At 39.0% G+C, this 15,941-nt stretch overlaps 2 protein-coding genes across 2 annotated transcripts; one reads left to right on the top strand and one right to left on the bottom strand.

Moving 5' to 3' along the window:
* Positions 1–2,388: 2,388 nt before the first annotated feature.
* On the top strand, positions 2,389–5,206 carry LOC146709440 (acidic mammalian chitinase-like). The gene is given in 12 exon segments (XM_085457940.1): positions 2,389–2,410; positions 2,523–2,570; positions 2,659–2,860; positions 2,978–3,034; positions 3,120–3,197; positions 3,199–3,283; positions 3,745–3,869; positions 3,952–4,075; positions 4,194–4,376; positions 4,458–4,577; positions 4,670–4,808; positions 4,890–5,206. Coding segments are annotated over 12 exon segments (1,410 nt in total). The 3' UTR covers positions 5,117–5,206.
* A 4,568-nt stretch (positions 5,207–9,774) lies between these two features.
* slc6a14 (solute carrier family 6 member 14) lies at positions 9,775–15,941 on the bottom strand. The gene is made up of 15 exons (XM_085458035.1): positions 15,867–15,941; positions 15,315–15,459; positions 15,073–15,204; positions 14,339–14,500; positions 13,963–14,056; positions 13,745–13,877; positions 12,645–12,785; positions 12,391–12,526; positions 12,211–12,303; positions 11,837–11,962; positions 11,621–11,739; positions 11,399–11,498; positions 11,201–11,310; positions 10,861–11,028; positions 9,775–10,686 (listed from the first exon to the last, which is right to left on the bottom strand). The coding sequence occupies exons 1-15, from the start codon at positions 15,930–15,932 to the stop codon at positions 10,531–10,533; spliced, it is 1,881 nt and encodes a 626-aa protein (XP_085314161.1). The 5' UTR covers positions 15,933–15,941; the 3' UTR covers positions 9,775–10,530.

Below are 15,941 nucleotides of genomic sequence, written 5' to 3'. Positions count from 1 at the left end.
TCTGTGTATGTGTGTGCGCTTTATGCAGCTGTGTGTATTGCGTGGGAGACGGCAACAGGTTTGTGTTCATTGCCTGGCTCCCTGTGCATGGTTGCCATGGTGAGAGAGACAGAGAGAGAGAGGAAAGAGTTTAGTTTGCAGTTCAGTAGGTTCAATGTAATTTATCTGTACAGCAAAAAAGAAAAAGCTCTGCTGTTTCAGGGGTCGAGACCTGTTTTGCCTGCAGCGTGCTTCTGACTTTTAAAAGTTCTCGCTATTTTAAAGAGCAAATGACATCACTGCAGAGGGAACTGAAACAATCAGTGGATAAACAGCCTGTTGTTGCTTAACAGCTCACACAAAATGGACCCAGCTGCTACGCAGCTTATTGACTCTCTCTGGTGGTGATATTAAGCAGTGCATCTAATACTCTGCTCATGTTTTTCCCACGCACTTATCGATGTGGTGCATTTTTTTTTTCACATTTTATCCAAACATACACTCATTCTTCTAGTCCATTACAACTTGTGGTGACTGGTGTCAGATAAATTATTGCTCTTTTAAAAATCTAAAAAAGATATTTCAGACTTTTACGGGAAAAAAATTATGTTTTTCTCTCTTTTACTGGAAAAATATCAAATACACAGTCCTTGCCATTAATGAAGCAACGGTGGTGCAGCCACATATATCAGTGGAAAATGTGTAGCTTTCACTGTTAGTTTAATGAATAGCGCAATGGTGAAACTGCAGTGGCTACCCGCTGTTTGGAGGTGATAATGTGCGTCTTTGAAAATATATTTCTCAGCATTGTGTGGAAACTGCAGTATGATGATGCACATCTCAGATACTGGCTCAGCGTTGATTGTGTTTCTATCCTAGCAATGGCTCTCAGGATGACAATGCCAGCCAATCCACCACTTCAGTCCAGGCTGAAATTTCAATACCCTTTAATGATGAGCTACTTCAGCCTGAGATAGCTCATTATTGGCTAACAAACGGAGACAAACTCAGACACATACAGTAGACTTAGTTCAAACTTAGTTCATATAAGGCAGAATCCATGCCATGCAAACTGCCTGTCTCATCACCCCACTTGTCACTTAGTATAGCTATGGCCCATATGTATAACTTGTAACACTTGTAAAGACTGTTCATATTGAATAATTTTTTTGGTTTCATGTGTGGATAACTTTATATTTAAGGCATTTTTTCCTTTAATCACTAAAAGTCAGTATCTGTTAATGAAGCTTTATAAGCATAAAACAATAGCTTAAGGATCCATCCATTGCAGTTGGTCTACTCTAGACTCTAGAGTAGACCAACTTCAATGGACAGGCTCTAGAGTCTAGAGCCTGTCCAGGGTGTACCCAGAGAGGCAGGGTACACCCTGGACAGATTGCCAGTCTAGTGCAGGGCTAAGACAAAAAGACAAACAGCTATTCACAATCATGATCACACCTACTGACCGTAGGTCAGTAGGTGGAATCACCATTTAACCGAACATGCATGTCTTTGGACTGCAGGAAAAAACCAGAGCACCTGGAATGAACACACTGTCGTGTTGGTGTGAAGTGTGGCTGGTTAGGGCCCAAAGCCAGTCTCCAAAAGCAGGCAGATTTCCAAGGTCGGAAAAAATCAAGACTAGATAGAATGTATAAAACAACACCCCCCCCCCCCACCCCCCCACCCCCACGAAAAGGCTCCAGCTGGCTGGCATTGTATGAATCTGCCATTGTAATTACAAAACAACTGATCTACTTCCAAGTATAGAAGAGGGCAAAAAGTCTGTATGTCCCTTCTAAAGTACAGAACAACATTAATAACTGATCATGAACCGTGTGTGAGGATGATAAGGAGCGCAGCAGAGAGGACAACCACATAAACACCACTATCAAACTGTACTTGGAAAATGGTGCTTCAGTGAAATTTACAGGAGCTTCCCTCGAAAAACAGTTAGATATTGGAAGCAAGGCAAAATATATGGCGATACGTGTCAGTGCCTCTTTAACTGAACTGAAGGCTTTTTATTTCAAATCTGCCTTGAGGGCCTCAATTTTTTGCTCCTAATGATTTAAGCGAGACCGGTTGTGCCTCTGTTACTTTTTCCCTTTTAGGCGAAAAGTACATTTAAGAAATTGAGTGTGATGTACAGAACAACCCATTTTAGTAACTTCAAAGAGATCTGATTTAACCTACGAACGCATTATCGAAAGGCATGCTGAAGGTTATCAGCGTTTCCTGGAAATCTCATGAAACGCTCGTGTTGCGCAAACAAATATGTTTTTTGTTTTCCGCATTTGCTGATTAGCCAAATCAGCTATAGTTAACAAATATTACGCATACGTTGAAGAAGTGAGGGCTATATAAAGAGCGTTAGTGTCCTGATGTTTCTCTGATACAGTAGGCAACATGGACAGACTCATCTGCACCGGTAGGTTGAACTTCAAAAACTTTCTTACATTTAAACAGAATATCTCTATTCAGCTGGTTAATACAAATTGATGCTGAGTAGTTAACCTGCCTTCTCCTTCTTCACCCTTTTTGATCTCCTTTCTCTGCAGGACGGGCTCTCTTGCTACATGTGCAGTTAGGTAATTGTGTCTTTTATCCACTCAGTGTTAGGCTGATGTGTGTAGACACATTTCAGTTACAGTGTAAGAACTATTCCTTGTCTTGCAGGAACATCGTACATCTTATCCTGTTATTTTACTAGCCGGGCACAGTGCCATCTGGGGGCAGGCAACTATCTTCCTACCAACACTGACCCATGTCTTTGTGACCATCTCATCTACACCTTTGCGGGAATGGAGCACAACATGATCAAAGCCTACGATCGAAACGATGAGAAACTCTATGGAGAGTTTCAGGCTTTGAAAAACCAGTCAGTACACACAAATGCTTATAGGGATGATAAACTGAAAGGCATATGTGGGTATTTATATACAGAAGCACAGAGAAAATTTTGAGAGTTTAACATGGATGTTGTTACTGCTCACAGGAACAGCAACCTAAAGACTCTGCTGTCCATTGGTGGATGGAACCTTGGCACCCAAAAGTATGTTGTAATGACCTGAGGTTCACTACTGTCGCCAAGATAAAACTATATCTCGAGTTGAAATTGCGTATCTTCCTGTTACTAGGTTCACAACCATGGTTTCCACTGCTGCCCATCGTCAGACCTTCATCAAAAGTATTATCACCTTCCTGCATCACTACGATTGATGGTCTGGATATCGACTAGGAGTACCCTGGTTCTCGGGGCTCCCCACCTCAGGATAAGGAGCGTTTCACGGCCTTGCTACAGGTCAGTTGTGTTGGTATGCTGTCTGTCGTGGCAGTTATGGCGAGCTAGAAATTGTTATAAAAAGTCAAAGAAGAAGAGATTATGATCTCCAAAATGCAGAGATGAAGGTGAGTCATCACATCAATGACCTCTTGCCAAAATGCTGCACTTGTCTTCCTGAAATTTCACCCTTAATCTACACTACTGAGTGATTCCAGTTTTTATTATCAGGTCTTCTGATAACTTCCACATCCACACAGATATCCTTTATGTTTCAGCGTGGGTGACTGCAAACCCAGAGAGCCATTTAAATGTTAATGTGTGCAGTTGTTACTGTAGCGATGGGAGCAACACATGAACAAGCCACCCGACTGATCTATACTTTAACAGGCCTACGGTGTGACCTCAGGCTTTCTCAGTGTTTAAAAGAAAAACAATCATGTACCAGCTGTAACTGCTTTTTGTTCCTCGCCTGTCTGTAGGAGTTGATGAGAGCCTTTGAGGAGGAGGGAAAGAAGACAAACCGTCCTCGTCTGTTGCTGACTGCTGCTGTCTCTGCTCGAAAGGAGACGATTGACTCTGCATACCAGATTGCCCAGATTGGAGCGTGAGCACACATTACATACCTCCACATTTGTCATCCAGAACGCAGCCTTTACTAAACATTAGCACCTGTGTTTGTTTGTAAGTGTGCTGGACTACATCCATGTTATGACCTATGACTTCCATGGTTTGTGGGAACATAATGTTGGAGAGAACAGCCCTCTCTATAAGGGCCCTAGTGACCAGGGATCCATGATCTACTACAACGTGGTAAGTGAAGGCGTCATTATTCCTCGGTCTTAAACATTTTTTTACTCCTGCTTTGCGTTAATAAAAATAACTATTGTGGAGGAGTTAGACAAACTGCTCTGTATTCTCTTGTTTTAAGGACTATGCTATGAATTACTGGAAGAACAATGGTGCCCCAGCTGAGAAGCTGCTAGTTGGTTTCCCCACTTTTGGCCCCACTTTCCACCTGGCCTCCTCTAACACAACTGTGGGAGCTCCTGCCAGGGGACCTGGACCTGCTGGACATTTCACTCGTCAGACTGGATTCTTGGCCTACTACGAGGTCTATTTCCTAATCTGTGTGAATGCATACATTAGGCAGGAGAGTTCATGCATGTTAGTTTAAATCTTTTCTTCCCGCCAGATCTGCACCTTCCTGAAGGAAGGAGCCACACAGGCTTGGGACAACGCCCAGAACGTGCCCTATGCCTATAACCAGGGAGTCTGGGTTGGATATGACAATATTAAGAGCTTCCAGGCAAAGGTGTGAAGTAATCTTTTTTAAAAATTTATTTACATTATTTAATTTTAATTTCTTAAGCTGATTAAACACTTGGTTTATTTTCTGTTTTGCAGACTGAGTGGTTAAAGCAGAACGGTTTTGGTGGAGCTGTGGTATGGACTTTGGCTTTGGACGACTTCACCGGCATGTTTTGCGGCCAGGGGCGAAACCCACTCATCAACACTCTAAAAAGTGGACTAGGAACTTAATCTTGTATGCGTGAACCACATATCATCTGGGAATAGACATGTAAAAGTTTTCCCTTTTGTTAATCTCTTTAATTTTTCTCCTCAGCCTGCAAAGCTCAGCCTAACCCCCCACCTGCAGTCGCACCAAGCCAGCAGCCCAGTGGAGGCACCACAGGATCTGGCTTCTGTGCTGGCAAGCAGAACGGACTCTTCCCCGACCCGACCGACAAGAAGAAATTCTACAAGTGCAACCAAGGACAAACCAACATCCAGTACTGCACTGCCGGCCACGTGTTTGATGACAGCTGCAAATGCTGCACCCGCTCTCAGTGAAATGAATGAATCCATGAGCTGGGTAAACAATCCACTAACCCACCAACACAGAGAATGGCTGTGTAACACCTGCCATTGATTTAACCTAAATAAAGCATTTAAAGAATCTTTGAATCTCTGTTTTGTGAAGTTGTTTTCATGGGTCCACAAATCAATAAATCAATATCAAGTTATTCTTAAATAACAAAAAGCCTCAAACATCAGCAACTGATTTATTCATCTATTCACTCTTCTGCATCCAAAAGAGAAATACAAACAGAACACGATAAAAGCTGCATAAAATACATTGTAATAGAAAAACAAGTTTTATTTATTTATTTTTTAGTTATTTTTGCATTAGACTGGAAATATAGATAGCACAAAAACAGAGGAAAGCCTTTAAAACCGCTTGTGAAGATTAGTTTCTTAAATGTAAAGCCTTTCATGCGTCGCAGCTAAGATTTATATAGGCTGAGATAAGCATCACCCAGCTAGCAACAAAGTAGTTGATTAAAGTTTCCCAGTATATTCCTGCCTATCTCAGAAATACACACACACTTCAGGAAAGCAGGGTAATAACATCAGTCAGCAAAGAGCAGACAGACTGTACCCTTGTTACATATGGAAGGTCCAAGAATGACATTCATCCCTACAAATGCCAGGAGAGGCATCCAGCAGGCGAGGTGGTGAAGAAGATGATCACCTCTAATGACAAGAAAGCTTGAACTGAAGGGCACCCAGTTAGCTCACTGGTTAGAGCAGGCAAACCATATGTCACCAGACTAATGGAGAGGCCTGGGTTCAAAGCTGAGGGCATTAGCTCTTACAAATAAAGGAAATGAAAAGCAACAGTCAAAAAGCATGAAGAACAAAATGGACCAAAATAAGGTAATATAAAGCTCAGCCAGACCTACACAATAAGTGACTGACCCAAATCCTGCACGCACAGTGCATAAAACTAACATGAAATTAACATCAGAGACCGTAGAGATTTGCTCTATTTCACACATATCAGAGATATTTAGGCTTCCAGGATGAAGACAGACAAATCTAAGGTGGCTTCATGTATGAAACAGAGGTTATCAACCCATATCACTGTAGCCTAAAGTTAGTTTAATAACAGATATAACCTATATATAGTGGAATTTCCATAGTGGAATCATAAACTTACTTAGTTATATGTTGTGGAAACTATGCTCCAGATAATAGACATGAAAAAAAGGGTCTTTGTGGCTGCATCGATCCAGACCTAAAAAACAAAACAAAAACAAAAAGAACAACAACAAAACTGTTTTTGCTAGTAGAACAGATATTTTTGTAAACTTGGCCCAGACTCAAATGTCTCAACAGTTATTCAGTGAATTTATGTGGCGTCACACTCAAATGCATAAACTTGTACACAATAAAACACAAGAAATGGTCCATGGCCACTGTGTTGTATAAGGGTATATTAAGGTCCCTACCTGTGCTTCAGCCAGCTTAGCCAAGCTTAAACGGGCACCAGTGTAGCACTCTCAGTCATCTTCAGCTCCCTCCAGTGTCACGCCTCTCAACTGGAACAGAATCAACACATAAGGAGAGATGCTGTGAAATACACAACCTGGAGATGCAAAAGTTATCAATTCATGCAGTAAACATATTTCAAACAAATATACATTTGGCACAAGTTTAGTGTGTGTACTGTATTAAACTCTCCCCAAAATATTAGGTGATTTATTAGTTCCTGAAAGTTGTAGTTGTATATTAAACATTTTATATAACGTATGTATAGATATATGCTATTTTAACAGTGAAAAGAACATAACATTTTGAAACTGCAAAAAACAAGTAGTTACATGCGAAAAAGTAATTACATAACCAGTTACAGCTTGTTAACATCTTTCCAGCAAGAACAGTCATATGAGTCATATTTAGACAAACTAGTTCATCACTTTCTTTATTCAAATTGCATAAAAGACTGTCTGGACTCAAAGAAACGAAACCATCTGTGACTTCTTTCAGAGACAGATTTGCCCGTAGGTGATGCTGCTTGAAGTTAAAAGAAAAGAAAAGGTGAAACCCTTAATTATACTGCATAATTATATTGTTTTTCAGCCTATACTGTCAAATGTGACTCATTTCTAAGTCTTTTTGGTAAACTGTTACATTAAAATTTGTTGTTTTCTTTTGTGGCTTTCCATTGGAGTCTTTATTAGTATAGTGCCTGCATCAAACTATGAAAAATAAATACAATGTATTTCTGTTTGTTACCAGTGTTAATGCAAAAAAGTAACATTTAGGAGGATGCACAAGTTGTAGTCATTTTTTTTGTATTGTTAGCATTTTTTTTTTTTTACAAAGCAGCTGGCGTCTTTGACAGCAGCTTTAAAAAGCAGCAAAATTTACTATTTACTAGGAGTTACAATTACTAACTGCCAGTGTTACAGATTGTACTGAAGCTGGGGCATAGATGGCTCTGTTATTATGGTGTGACAGCACTGAATATTAGCACTACAATAAATCAAAGTTCAAAATCTTACTTATTTTACAGCACAAAATGACCACCTCTTGCATCCACTGGAAGTCCTGAGGTGTACAATTGTATGCTATTTAGTCCTTCAGCAACATAGGCTGTAATACACTAAGTGTGAGTGGCCAGAAGATGATTTAAACTAAAGGCACTTGACCAGACCTCAGTTTGTGTGCTGAGGTCAGAAACATACTTAACCAAAGCTTAGCGTGCAGCCGCTGTAATAACAGTGTGATGCACGTCACGGCCAGCAGAGATGATAAAACAGGTGATACAGACAAACTAGATACACAGCACAAATCATTTCTCAGCAGATTATTCAAATATCTCAGCTCTTATTATGTCCACATTAAAACAACACTTGCAGTCATACACGTGCAAACAAACACATTAACTGGTGATTTGGGTTAATTGGTGATTCTAAATTTTAGTTGTGAATGTGAACGTGAATAGTTGTCTGCCTGTGTTTGCCCTGCGACAGACTGGAAACCTGTCTAGGATGTACCCCAGCTGAGATAGGCTCCAGACCAACTCCCACCCTGAATTGGAAAAGTGGATAAAAATGTGTGGATATCTGCACTGAGTATGTAGAGTCAGCCGTCAGAGGTACCAGCGTTTTCGTTTCTCTTTATAGTCTGGGTTTGAATGACCAGTCATTTTAGTAGGATAACCTGAACACCATCCCAACCCTGTACTTTGGAGAAAGGTAAAAATGAATGGTTTTTTGGGGGTTTTTTTTAATGTAAATTGTTTTTGATGTGTGATAGTTAGAAATTTTCTTTGTTCCTTAATTGTCAAAGCTTCCACTCACCCATCTATCCTTTTTTTCTGCTTATCCAATTCAGGGTTACAGAGCAGAGGCAACATAGACTTTGGACAGATCTCCAATGTGCCCTGGAGCTGACACAAAAAGACAGACCACCATTCACACTCACATTAGCACCTACAGTTATCAATTAACCCAACCCAATGCATGCTTTTGTACTGTGGAAGGCTGCTGGAGCACTTGGAAAAACCCACACAGGAACTGGGAGAGCATGTAAACTCTGCACAGAAAGGCCCCAAACTGCATTCAAACCCTGCACCTTCTTGATGTGAAACATTTGAGCATTTGGTGAATAATTAAAAAGAATTTTAAAAAAAAATGTTTCAATTAGGTTTTGATATGTTTGAGTTTGGGTCCTCACCAGTGATACTTAGATTTAAACAGTATGTGTTGAGAGCAACTGAGTCATTGCATTTGTCTGAAAGATATCACCCACAAAATTTAGCTCTAACTAAAATGGTTCCTGGATTGTTATAAGATAAACTTTGATAACTTTGATAAACGTTTTCTTTGTGGATTTTGGGGTTGTTGAACAAAGGTGCAGGGGCACAGGTGAAAATACTATCAGCACAGCAATGAAAAGCATTCACCAGTTTCCATGTATCATAAGGATTCTGCAGGTGGGTTTGAGTTTTTAGTACTGCTGTAAGTAATTCATGATCCTATTTCTAGAAAGCAGCTTTAGTGATTAGTGCTTTGGAGTGTTTTTTTTCTTTCCTTTTTAGCCACTGGAAATGGTATTGGGAAAAATGCTTTGTATTGTAGCTTGCAAGTGAAAATGCATTCATTTGACACATTTTTCCATTTCTTGTGTTTCTAATTTTTGAAGCGGCTACACTGAGAATGTGAAAATACCCAACTGTGACACACTCAGGTCACACCCAAGCAGTATTATTATTAATGGAAAACATCAGTGCAAACTGTGATTAAGAAGCTTCTGAGACAAAATCTTACATGATTGCTCGTTACCATCATAATCACACAGTCTCTGTTCAGGGTGGAAGTCAGATTTTTTCAAAGGAGGGTGCAAGATTATACAATACAGTCCTGTCTGCAAAGGACCAGTTTTTATATATATGTATATATATATATATATATATATATATATATATATATATATATATATATATATATATATATATATGTATGTATGTATGTATGTACTGTATATGTGTGTGTATATACATAAAACAACCAACCAACTAACCAAACACAAAAACAGACTGAAATAAAAACATCTGATTATTTCCTTTTCCTACTTATGAAATATGACAAATTCTGTAAAAAATATCAGTTGCATTTTTATTTACTACATTTAAATATCAGAATATAAGTGACAGGAAAAGGAACTGTGCTTTAAAGACTAGCATAGTTAATGACACAGACTCAATCTCTCCTAATATAAGAATAATTTACCCCCCACCAAAAAAAACAAAAAACAAAATAAAAAAAACCCCCAAAACAAAACATAAAACTGCCAAGAAAATATCACCTGATAATAATGCCCTATCAAGTAATACATATATTACATATATATACGGTATATATATTTTCTCCATGTCAACTTTGTTTGTGTGATTGAGTCTTCTCTTTTTCTGTAAACACATGAACTCACACAAGCTGCAGCAGGACATATACAGTGTACAATGGGTCATAAAAACAGGGGAAAAGACCCAGACATTTCTTCTAAAAGAAGAAAGAAGAAATGTTTAGATAGTAAGAAGAGTCCACATCCTCATTTGGGAACATTAGATCTCAGCTGTTATGCAGTATATACATCATTCTGCTCAGTAAAGTGTTCACACTTTGTTTGCAATGGTGACTTGATTGCATTGTGCTCTTAAAGAAACCCATTCTGCCTGTCGAAGGACATAGTTCTTTTTTTAAAATTGCTGATCCAACTATTACCAAACAGACTGTAGAAATTAAAAATACATCCCAAAAAAGCGCTCAGGTTTCAGGAAGTTTACATGTAAGTTCTGTGCCGTCTGCTGTGAGTTTATATTTCGGCTGCTTTCTGCTTCCCAGAGGTCAAAAATGACTTAACTTTCAGAACTTTCAAAACAAGGTATTCATAGAGCAAACGCAGGAGAAGCCTCATTATAGCCACGAACTGGAGATTACATTCAGATTAACTTCTGCTTTAATTTTGCTGTTGTTCCTACGGCGGCAGCGTTCTTCTGAGTAGCGCTCCCCTCGATGGACGTCCAAATAGGGATGCCATTCCTCAGATGGCGAGCACAGTGACTTCAGACGCTGCAGAATATAAGAAGCGTAAATTTTAGTACTGTGTATTTATTTTAATACTCACAAATCATTTGTGTGACTGACTGAAAAAAAAGATCCAAGCAGTTCAACAACTACTACAATCTTTCAAATGTAGAAAAAGACAAGAATAATCCACAGTCAATCCACTGCACAAGTACACACCTTCCAGGGGTTTCCTTTTGCCTTTATCAGCTTATACCCAGCAGCAACAGGGATCCACATCAGGACAAATGCAATCATGCACCAGCCTAAATTCATGCCCCAGTCTGGGTAGGGGATACCTCCATAGTTAGGGGGTTCAAAGTAAACCAGAGACGAGATCAAGAGGAACTAGACAAAAGTCACAAAAAAAACATAAAGTTCACTACTGGTAGAGACAAACAACTACAAGATATTTGTGTACACCTATGCACGTTAATAAAAGTCGATACTTTTAATTAACACAATGCTTTTGCCTTTTAAATTCTCTTGTACAGCAAACAAGGCAGCACTGTGTACTCACCACTACGATGCAGGGGGTGATAAAGAACCAACATGCTCTCCACCACAGCCAAAATGTGGAAGTCTTCATTCCAATCATCATCTCAATGTCTTTAATAAAACGGTTTCCCCCTGCAAGGTGGAAGAAGAATATAAGTATCCTGGAATTTAAGACCATCAGTCACCTTTCATATGCACAAACTTAGATTGTTGTACTTACCGTAAATGTAGCAGATGGCAATAATCTCCAAAAGCACCAAAAATAGCAGCACCCAGCTGGCAATAAACTGGTCAATTAGGGTTACCCAGTATATGCCTGCCTATGATACACACATGCATGAAAAACACACAAAACCATTATACATTATACATTTACACAGAGAGACTGAGCAAGTTAACTATTTTATAACAGCCACAGAAAGTTGTGCTAAGACAGACTTACCCTTGTGACACATGGTAAACCCAGGAGGTAGAGGACAGAACATAACGTTACAGTTAATAAGACATGTTTGGATTTGAAGACTGTGGGGAAAGCGTCAAGCAGGCAGGTCGTTATCACCTCTAATGACAAGAAGAGAGATTTTAGTTTGTGTAGATCAAACAGCAGTGGGCTGAATGTTCTGCAAACATCACACTGAACTGAAGCTTCAGATCGAACCTATTCCTGCAAACTGGGAGTCCAAACCAACAGTCAAAAGCATGAAGAAGAACAAAATGGACCACAGCGGGGAGATGGGGAGCTTAGACAGAGCATCTGGATAGGCTATGAAAGCCAGACCAAACCCTGCATAAAGACAAATAAAAGGGGAAAAATCACCTGGTAGCATCATCTGGAACCAACATGGTTTATCCAGCTTATTCTGCCAATATTCAGCAATGAGATGAGTCTTGCACTCTTTGTAAAGGATCCCATGAATTTCTGAAACCTAGTCGCACTCTTTGTTTAAACAGGCAAAACTGAAAGCACAAAGCTGACAGAATGGCAGTATTTAACACCAAATGATGAGAGTGTGTTGGTGTTGTATGTCTGACCTTCCTTTACCACTTTTGAAACTGGCGTTTTGTAGACGTGAGCCATATGTCCCAAAAATGAAAATATGGCAAAGCCTGCAAGCACACTGGTCCCTGGAAAGAGATCAAATCAGAAAATGTATAAAAGGAAATGCAAAAACAATTTCATTCTTTCTAGAATTTAGTTAGAGAGGGCCCTACCTGCATTAGTAAGGGTGACAACAAACGAGTCCTTGAACACGTTGTTGTGAAAGTTGTTATAGGAAGCGAGAGCAATGAGTCCACCCCAGCCAATAGAGAGAGAGTAGAAGGTCTGAGTTGCTGCATCTTTCCACACCTAAAACACAGAGTTGTACTGTAGCTCATTAAGAGGTTTTTTTTCTCAGATAACAAATGACTTTATTGGATTGCACATGAACAGTGACAGTTTGCACATGAACAGTGAGAGTTTCTACCTGAACTTCAGTCAGTTTGGTCAGATTGGACTGAGAACCAATGTAGAACTCGATCCCATCTTTGGCTCCCTCTAGAGTCACACCTCTGATCAGCAGGATCACAATCACCACGTAAGGGAAGGTAGCAGTGAAATACACAACCTGGAGATACAAAGACTTATTACTTTGCAGGAAAAGCAAAAGACTGCATTTTGTTACATTTGTTAAGCCTAAATTCTAAAATCTGTCAGGCCTTCTGCATTTCAGTACTGACAGTTTAGCATCGCATACGAAAAGTGCAATCTGTCATTTTGTTGTTCTTGGTTTACTAATTTTTATAATACTTTAACACTTTAATACTTTAATAGTTGCTTCGAGTTAGATGAGATGATGAATATCAGTCCTGTTTCAGTACATTCAGCTAATAATGAAACTAAGGGAATAGTTTGTTAGATTACTATAAAATCGTTCAAAACTAAAAAAGGACACCAGCACTATAGACTGTTGATAAAAGGTTTCAAAACCATCCTGAGTTTTTTTTAAACTGGATAACAGAAACAAGGTGTGGAGCTGCCTGAGGCGTGGCTGCACAATAGAAAATATAAAGCATGTGGTGTCTTTTTATTATTTATTTTTTGTTTTTTTAAATGGGAAAAAACATTTGGAGCAGCATGGCGGTGCAGTAATTAGCACCTTTGAATCCACGTGTGGAGTTCGCTTGTTGTCTTGATGCCTATGTAGTTTCTCTTGGGGTTCTCCTATATATATATACATTTAGGGCACCTTTTGTCCTATGACACCTGAGTTGGTGAAGTCGAAGAAAATAGTGGGATGGGACCATAATTTAAAAAAATTACGTTATGAACATAATTTAAATCTAGCAATTGAGGCCTTGAGAATGTGTATGATATATATGAGGTCATCAGCAGGGGGAGTCACACCCTGCTGATATAAGAAAAAACACCACAGTGACTTCACTTATCATATGCTTATTAGACTTTTTAGTTAGTTTGTGAAACTAAACAGCTAATATCACAAACTAAATTATTCTAAATAGATGTGTGGATTTGTATGTTGGACAAACGAACAGGAGTCCATCTACACGGAGGATTTTGACGTACTTTGCCTGATGATTTGATGCCTTTGATGAGCGCAGCAGTAACAATTATGGAGGTCAGCAGCAGACAGAGAGCCAAGTGCCAAACTACTGGCCCCGTTTCATCAAGACCACTGGACCTCTGCAGAGCCACATTACTGCAAAGAAGAAGACGTGCATTTGTACAAACAGTGTGACAAGTGCTTTTATTTATGCCTGTGTGCACGAGTGTTTGAGTCTTACTCCCAGTACAGCTCACTCGAAGTCTGTATCGAAGAGCAGCTGCTGTTTTCCTGAGTCCAGTTGGTAACCAAAACACTGCTTACATTACAGGACACTAAAAAAAGAGAGAGGACTTGTGAGTGTCCAAAATATAAATCTTATATCAGTATTTACCACAACACAAGTACCTGTGATTGGATCTGTAGTGGGTGCTTTAATTTCTCCAGAATATTTACATTTTAGGTTACTGAGATTTAAAACCACATCAAAATACTTTATAATCTTTATGACTGATATCAATTTATGTTAAATCAGTGTATGTGGTGATGCAGATACCACAGAGCAGAAGACTTAATGAGCTGCTCTTTACAAGAATACAAGAATATAATGTACGCACCTTCAGGCGTGGTGCTGCAGTTACTGCCATCGCAGCTGGAACAGCCGGACCACGGCAGAGGACACTGCATGGAGGCGAACATGTAGTACAGGCTGTAGGCGATGATGACGTTGTAATAAATAGACACTATTACAGACACCACAACCATGGCAACACCAATACCTGAAGGGATAGATAGGGCATAAAAGACACTATTAAATTAAAAAAATATTATCGGAAACTTCACCAGACAAAAGCTGTTTTTTGATTGAACTAATCATAATAAGTGTGTCTAAGTTTACTGATCATACATAAAAGCATGCTGTTTTTGTTTTTTGCTGTAGTAATTTAAAAATGTCCTCTCAACTTTGCTTATTACAGTTTCTTTAATTACACTGCAGCGTTCTTCTTTTTGTTTGAAGAACATAAAACAATTTGGTAATCCTCATTAAAGCTGCCATTAAAAAAAACAAAATTGGGTTTGGGGTCAGTTTTGGTCACACAGTTGACCATTAACCAAAAACCTTATTAAGGAGAGTTTAGGGCTGATTTATGGTGACACAGCTCTGCATTGGCCACAAGCCTCATTAAATGTACTGTTCATAATTCATGTGACCTGCAAGCAGCTCTTAAGAAAAGCCAATAATAATCCAGAGAACCTAGTGATTAAAAAATGCACATTTATATTTATTGGAATGTTGATTAATTCATAACATTTTCTTTTATTTAAAAAAAGAAAAACCTCTTAAAATTACCCTGTATTAATGGCACTGCACTCCATACATTAACTGGACCTTGGCTGCAGAATTGACCCAAGGCACTTTCCAAGAAGAAAAGAGGAATTCCAACCACCACCAACATCACGAAATATGGGATAAGAAAGGCACCTGCTCAAAATGAAGGATTTGGTGGTAAAGAGGAAAACAAATCTTATAAAAACATAGTTGCTTTGAAATAGAATCTTGGATAATGGATTAGAAAATAAATGCTGATTTACCCCCTCCATTCTTGTATGCCAAATACGGAAATCTCCAGATATTTCCCAGACCAACAGCATATCCGATCATAGAGAGAATGTACTCCTTCTTACTGGTCCAGTTACCACGCTCAGTATTCTCATCCCCATCGTCCACACGTGGATCCTGCTCATTTAAAAAGTTCAAAACTTTTGTAAACTTGTAAAACTTGTGACATATGTAAGCAATTATTGGATGCACCAGGACTTTCAGAAAAAATAAAGATGTTAGAAAGAAGAGTCTGTTGTAGAACAATGGTATGGTACATAATTTAAATATTAATTAATCAACACCAGGACACAAGATATCAGTCATTATAATAGTTATTAGTTATTAGTAATTATATACGGTACTAGAAAGGTGGTTTAATTTATCAGCTGAATTATTTTTTTCTAAATATGTGACAGTTACATCAAAAACAAAATACAGATCTTTAAATACAGGCAAGTGTCTTCTTCCTCAGTCTATTTCTGCAGACTATTATGCTGTAAGTTATCCAGTGAAAGTCTGGTCAGTCAGTTATGCAGTCCTACCTGGTCGACAACAGCAGGATTTCTGAAGATGAAACCCTTGAAACTTTGCCACCCGTATTCCCTCATGTTCGTTCG

The sequence above is a fragment of the Copadichromis virginalis genome, linkage group LG5 (genome assembly GCF_057382275.1).
Source record: "Copadichromis virginalis isolate Kocher_CV1m ecotype Utaka linkage group LG5, C_Virginalis_male_GT1.1, whole genome shotgun sequence".
In the NCBI taxonomy this organism is placed as follows: Eukaryota; Metazoa; Chordata; class Actinopteri; order Cichliformes; family Cichlidae; genus Copadichromis; species Copadichromis virginalis.
The sequence above is the reverse complement of the archived record's forward strand: the minus strand, read 5'-3'. Positions and strand labels throughout refer to the sequence as shown.

Bases quoted from the DNA above. Each gene is read 5' to 3' on its own strand.
- slc6a14 (XM_085458035.1), bottom strand. From the start codon at position 15,932: ATGAGGGAATACGGGTGGCAAAGTTTCAAGGGTTTCATCTTCAGAAAT. The intron at 12,786-13,744 runs GTACGTCAAAAT...TTGTATCTCCAG, and splicing joins GCATCAAATCATCAGGCAAA to GTTGTGTATTTCACTGCTAC. The intron at 12,304-12,390 runs GTAGGGCCCTCT...ATCTCTTTCCAG, and splicing joins TGTCACCCTTACTAATGCAG to GGACCAGTGTGCTTGCAGGC.